Source organism: Kryptolebias marmoratus, linkage group LG1 (genome assembly GCF_001649575.2).
Source record: "Kryptolebias marmoratus isolate JLee-2015 linkage group LG1, ASM164957v2, whole genome shotgun sequence".
Taxonomy (NCBI): Eukaryota; Metazoa; Chordata; class Actinopteri; order Cyprinodontiformes; family Rivulidae; genus Kryptolebias; species Kryptolebias marmoratus.
Genome location: NC_051430.1, coordinates 1980839 through 1987453, shown reverse-complemented (window position 1 = coordinate 1987453; position 6615 = coordinate 1980839). Strand labels below are relative to the sequence as shown.

Here is a 6615-nt window from a genome sequence, read left to right as displayed (position 1 = left end):
TTCTGTCATGGTTTTTCCAAGATAGTTAACCCACATGCAGAAAGTAAGCTCTCAGGAAACTCAATGAAAGTTCAAAAGTTTATTGACTCCTTCAGCAGGGAGTAAGAAATGGATCTGGACTTCACCGGACACGGACTCAGGTAACTCAGGAACTCGGCAGGAACTTGAGAAAAGAGCACAGGGTTTAAAGATTGTTTGCACACTTTAAATGCGGACGGCAGATGGAGGACTCTTACTGGAAGAAGAGGAGATGTGTCTTGGAAGGCCGTTGGTGTTTGCAGGGAGGTAAGTGACTCACAGGTGGCGTTGGAGATAGGAGCACGTTGGGAGCAGCCAGAGGAGATGGTGGTTGTTGGAGATCGGTGGAGAGCGGACAGGATTCGGTTTGAACGACTTGTCTTTAAAGGGGGACAGAGCATACCAGGCTTCTTGATCCAGAACTTGATCCTCCAGACTTGAATACAGCTTAGGCTTGAAAGAAACCTGAACAAAGAGAACAGGGTTAAGTAACACGGATGTCAGGTTTGTACAAATGCTAGAACTAGATTCAGATAACGAGAAGGCTTGAAGTACCACTAGAGCGAATACTCAGGCACTGAAGACCCGGCAGCCTGCTCCTTAAATGCCCCTCCACTAATCTCCTCTCACGAGCTGCAGGTGCGTCTCATAATCTCCCAGCTGCTCACCCATCATGCTCCTGAACGCCATCTGCTGGACAAATCACATAATACACTCCCCACATACCAACATCTTCCAAACGACTAAACTTTCACTTTAACATTCAGACAGTTGCTGATTTAATGTGACTGTTAAAGAAACGTATTCCTATTCAAACTTTAATTGCTTGTAATTTTACTGGAACATTGTTTTACAATATAATTGAATAAAAAAAATAAAATAAACCCCTGCCATGCAGTGAATAATCAGCTGATGTATAAATGTAGCAGGTTTGCTGACATAAAGAGACTGTAATTACAGTTATAAAATAAAAAAAATATTTCATTTATTTTTAATAAATATAGTATTATTTTTCAGCAGCCTGTGCGTTTTAAATAGACCAGGTCAACTTATTGATTCTCTGACATGTTTTTAGTTTGGGAAATAATGATGCCCTTTGTTTATGATCCCATCAGGTTACAGCATTAACCTAACTAGTTACCGGCAGCTACAGAGCTAACCAACATTAGCAATATCATGCACTGATGTTTGTTTGACGAAATTTCCACAGAGATTCCTAATAAACTCTAAAAGCCTTGTTTTAACTTACAAACAAATTAATGTTTTAAACTCCTCACCACAGACTGCAGGTTTGAGTCTCTCTGAGCTAACACAGCAACCCTCCGGTTACAGGACGAATCCTTACACCCTGAGCCGGTGCTGCCCAAGTAAGTACAATACTTGAAATAAAGCATAGTAACGTACATGTAAAGTTTAGATTGAAATAATTACTCAAATACAAAATGCACAAAATTAATACTCAATTACAGTAACACAGGTAAATGTAATTCCTTACTTTCCTTACTGGTGTAGATTTTCAGTCATTTAGGACATGGTAAATCCAAAATGTTTAGACTGGACAGAATAGAAGTCTAGTCGTTTTGGATTTATAATATATATATTTGAACACACAAAAGCCATACCATCCCCCTGTGCAACAATAAAAAACAAAAACAAACAAAAAAAAACATGCTGCTCTTGTAGCTTTGTTTTTTTAAAGAAAGGGATTTGCATCAACGGGGTCACCTGTCTGTAGTGAGTTGGGGAATTACTGGTATTTTAATGGGGGCTCTGAGGCCACAACAAACTGAGAAAGTCATTTTATAGAGCAAGAAAAAGTCAAACACTAGCTGCTGGTACAATGTTATCAGAGCCATGACTGGTGTTGTTAACCACCAGTCGTAGTTCTACTGATGGGGCTGTAAGTCTTTGTTGAGCTGCTCTGAAGCTGATTTTCTTCTGGTTCTTGTAATGAGTTTTACCCTCCATCGCTGTGTGTGTGGGGGGGGTGGGGGTGGGGGTTACTGGAGCAAAATTAGTACGAGGGAGAGTGAGGGGTTCCTGCAGTTCAGCAGCTGTACAAACAAACCTAGCCTGATAATGCAGTAGCCCCACTGAGTGTCATCTCTGCCGGCACCAACCTCGAGCTGTAATTATGGACATCTCTGTCGGGCTGAAGCTTTCATTGCAGGATCAGAAGAAATAACACAGAGCTTGAACCATCTGCCGACCTTAGACGGAAAATAATAGGTGCAGCAGCTGGAAGTGTTGGTTATCTGTCAGCTTGCTTATTTGTCTGAAGCAATCAGAGGCGCGTGACCCAATCAGGTGAGAGGTCATGAGCATGTATTTCTACATGCAGACATGTGCCAACCCGGGTCTTACCTTGCTCTGCGAGGACGCGTCCTGACAGAAAACCAGCAGCAGAAAGGCAAACAGGTTCCTGTGTCTCCACATGTTTCCACGAGCGTCGAAAAAGGAAGCAAAGAAATCCAGAGCCACCGTAACCGGTCCAAAGAATAGCTGCGTTTATCTGAACTCCATCTGCTTTGGTAAACTCAGAGGAAGCTGGTTCAAAAGCGCTCGGCAGGTTTCTGTGTGCGGTGTCTTCTGCTTGTGCGCGCTCTGCTCTCATCCGGGCGCACCATCCCTCAGCCGCTGTCTTTCACACGTGGGGAGGGGTTTACACACGCGCTCACACATCCAGCAAATTGGTGCGTGCACGGCGTCTTCATACTTGTAGCAGAATAGCTGAGTTGAGAAAATATATAAAAATATAATTGTCTTAAACAAATATTTCTTGTTTGTTTCTGTTTAATAATTTATTTTTATAATAAATTTATTTATTTAGATACAACTTATTTAGATAAGTTCTAAATAAATAATAATTTATTTAGAACGTATATATATATATATATATATATATATATATATATATATACATAAGGCCCAAAGGTCACCCTATTTTTCCACATGGGGGTTCCACTTCAGTTGTCCTCTACCAGAGGCATGGGAGCTTAAGGGTTCTGCACAGTATATTAGTCCCTCGGATCTGTTGGAGCCACTCTTCCAGTTTGGGAGTCACAGCACCAAGTGCTCAGATGACCACTGGTACCACTGAGGCCTTGACTCTCCACAACTTCTCTATTTCCTCTTTCAGCCCTTAGTATTTCTCAAGCTTTTCGTGCACATGGGACTCCTACATCTATCACCACTGCTTTCTTCTGTATCTTTTCTATCACCACAATATCCAGTTGGTTAGCCATCATCTGTTTGTCAGTCTGGATCTGGAAGTCCCACAGTGTCTTAGCCCTGCCATTCTCCACCATGGAGTCTCACACTTAGACTGCAGGACCTCCAGTCCATACTCAGTACAGAAGTTTCTGTACACTATTTTATCCACTGGGTTGTGGTATTCCATGTAAACTTTGCCTAACTGCATGTTACACCCTCCTATTATGTGCTGGACTGTCTCAGGGGCATCTTTGTACAGCCTGCATCTTGGTTCCTGCCCGGTATAATAGAATCTGGACTCTGTTGCTTTTGAGCTGAGGGCCTGGTCTTGCGCTGCCAAGATTAGCACCTTTGTGCTGTCCTTCAGTCCAGTTCTTTCCAGCCACAAGTAGAATTTGTTGATATCAGCCACTTCCTCAATCTGCTGGTGGTACATTCCGTGCAGGGGCTTGTCTTTCCGCAATGGTTCCTCCTGTTCCTCCTTCTTCCACGACGAGTTTCTGCTGTTTATTCATTGGAGGTATTCTTCCATATGTAATCCATGATCTTAGTTGTTTCATCCTGTAAAGTGGAGCTGATGCTCACTAGTCCTCTCTCTCCCTGTTACACCCCTTTGGTGTTGGAAGGTTAGCAATTTAGGATTTGAGCTCTGGTGTGGTCAACCTCCGAGCAACCTTGGTTATGTAATGAGTATAAACTTATGAGATCATACACTTGAGTTTTTAATCAAAAATAGTCACAGTTCTTCAATATCTGAGTTTGGTTCTATGTAAGAAAACATATATCCACGTGTATGTACATACCTGTATAAATATATCCATGCAAAAACAAAATCACATTTACCAACATATACCCACATTCACATAATAAATGTTTACCTCGTAATTAGTTCATTGTGAATAATCATATCAGGCTTTTCATCATAGAAATACTTTTTAAACATTATTAGTTTTTATTATTTTAGAAACTAAAAAATGTTTAGACATTATTGTATCAACCATATGTGTTTCATAATTTAACCCCACAAAAAGAGATATAAATTGTTACATTGTTGGTCATGCTCTGAAAACTTCCAAGTTAAAGTGAAACATTTTAAAGTTAAACCTTCCTCTAAAATTATCCTCTTCCCTCCATTAAAACACATTTTCTCCTTGGCAGCAGGTTATGTCTTGCCTTAAACAGTATCTGTGAAGTTTGATATTTAACAATATCCATGAATTGTAATATTTGTGAATACAACCAAAACTAAGAAAAATAAAACATTGTGTTCCACAAATCTAATATAATTCTAATTTTTTTTGTCTGAAGGGCACATGACAGCTGTAATGAACTATTGTTGTCTTAGTTTTAGACATGTGGATAAAAACATTGAAAAATATCCAAGACTAGACAGTTTTTTTTAACTGTACCAATGTTTTGTTCACACAGGGCTTGTGAAAAAAGTTAAAAGACGTCTGGTGCCACCTTCTGGCAAATTGTTAACTTGCCCTGCCCAGCTGGCCTTGATCTCTGCAGATGCTTGAGACAGACTTGAACTTATATTAAAACTATAGTTACATAAATGTAAGAATATTGAGTGACAACCTCCCTTTTTTTCACTTTTTGTCTCAAGCTTTTTGATTAGCAGGGGGAGCAGCTGAGCACTTGACACCTGGACAAATTAACAAGTTTCCCAATGCAGTTGGCTGGAAAGCTCCAGTGCACAATAACTACATAAAGATTGAGTCAAACCAAGGAGTATATATGTACACACGGACAGGTGGTAAATATTGGCAACAGGTGGGCTAATACTAATCTTGTACAATGACCTCACAGGTTGTAAAGTACATTGAATTGTTTGGTCCCAAACAGTTGAACAACAAGAAATATGTCATAGAATCATAGCGTATAAAGATAACAGAACAGCTTTTACCTCAACACAGGATCTTATTATACAAAAGCAATTAAGACTGAATTTCATGGTTCTAGACACTTTCCTAATATTGATATTTGATATTGATATGTCCTGACTAGAATGTAAGAAGGAAATCTAAAACAACAACCAAATATTTGAACTAATTTACTAATTAAAGGCCTATAATTCATTGAAGTAATGCATATCACCTGCCACCTTACATCCCAGAGTTTTAAACTAAGATCATCTTATCTTTGAAAATTGATGGAGTTCCAGCCATCTTGGTTAAACCATTTGACCAAATTTATTTATAGCCCAGCAAAGACACCACCAGAGGGCACCCCACAACCCCAAACATTTTGTCTCTGACCAGTTTTTGAGAACATGAGCACGCTGACTTTGGCCGATCTAGTCAGGGAGTGTGTGTGTGTGTGTGTGTGTTTGTGTGGGGTGGGAGGTATTACAAGACTTCACATCCCAGAAACCCTTGGGTAGAAAGCAGCTTGTTGTTGTTATTATTATTTTTGTTGTTGTTGTTGTTGTTTTGTGCACTCGTGCTGCCTTTCTGTCCTGTGGGAAAGACGAAAATTACAAATGTTAACTTCAGGGTCAAAGAATTTTGAACTTATTGTGACTTAACTGACTTAAACTGGTCTGACCTCAGACTTGCTGCAAAAATCATTACTACAAAAACACTCATCAACAACATTAAGTAGGTTTATTGTGTGAATGCTTAGTCACCAATGTTTTTTAGTTTCTACCTTCAGTTTTATGGACTGTAACTACTTCTTCATACTTAGTTGTTTTAAACAGTCATATATAAAAAGTCATATATCAGCTCATTCAGGACATTGCAGCTATATTTTTTTAAAACTTGTATACTTTTTGAATTATTTAACTTTATTTTCAATTTTTCTGTTATGAAAATGCATTGACATCTCTTCAAATCATCAAAAAACTGCTTTTTGAAATTCAGCATACTTGCCTTATTTTAGCTTTCAGCTACTAGTTTCTTAATTGTAGCGTTTAGCAACTGTTCTAGTAATGTTTACTAGCTACTTTCCTGGCTTTTAGCTTTTAGCTATGTTTAGCTAATATTGGCTTTTAGTTACTTTTCTGCTTACTTAAAGTTTTAGGCACTGTAATTGTAATTTTAGCATTTGTTTAGCTAATTTTAGCTTTTGTTTTAATCGTTTTAACGTCAACAATTTAGTTTTAATTATTTCAACATATTTCATCTTTGAGCACTCGGCATTCCCTCTGCGTTTTTACATAAAATGTTAATTTTTCTAGTTTTACTTACGAACCACAGTTTTTATTTAGTCTCATTTAGGACCAGTTCAAATGATTTTGTTTCAGTTATTTTCTTAATAAAAAACTAAATGAAACTCTTTTTGCATAAACGTAATCGTGGCACTTTTTTCTCTCCAGGTTGTAATTTAAACCAGCTCAGTGTCAGTCAGGACACTGAACTCCTCCTTCCGCTCGGA

The 6615-nt window shown here is 38.7% G+C and overlaps 1 protein-coding gene across 1 annotated transcript in view; it reads right to left on the bottom strand.

The window, feature by feature from the left end:
• Positions 1-2640, bottom strand: part of olfml2a (olfactomedin-like 2A) — a 54774-nt gene extending 52134 nt beyond the window's left edge. The window contains exon 1 of the mRNA XM_017432979.3: positions 2383-2640. Within this exon, the coding sequence (XP_017288468.1) occupies positions 2383-2454 (72 nt within the window). The 5' untranslated portion in view covers positions 2455-2640. The remainder of the gene's footprint in view (positions 1-2382) is intronic.
• Between the last annotated feature and the right edge of the window lie 3975 nt (positions 2641-6615).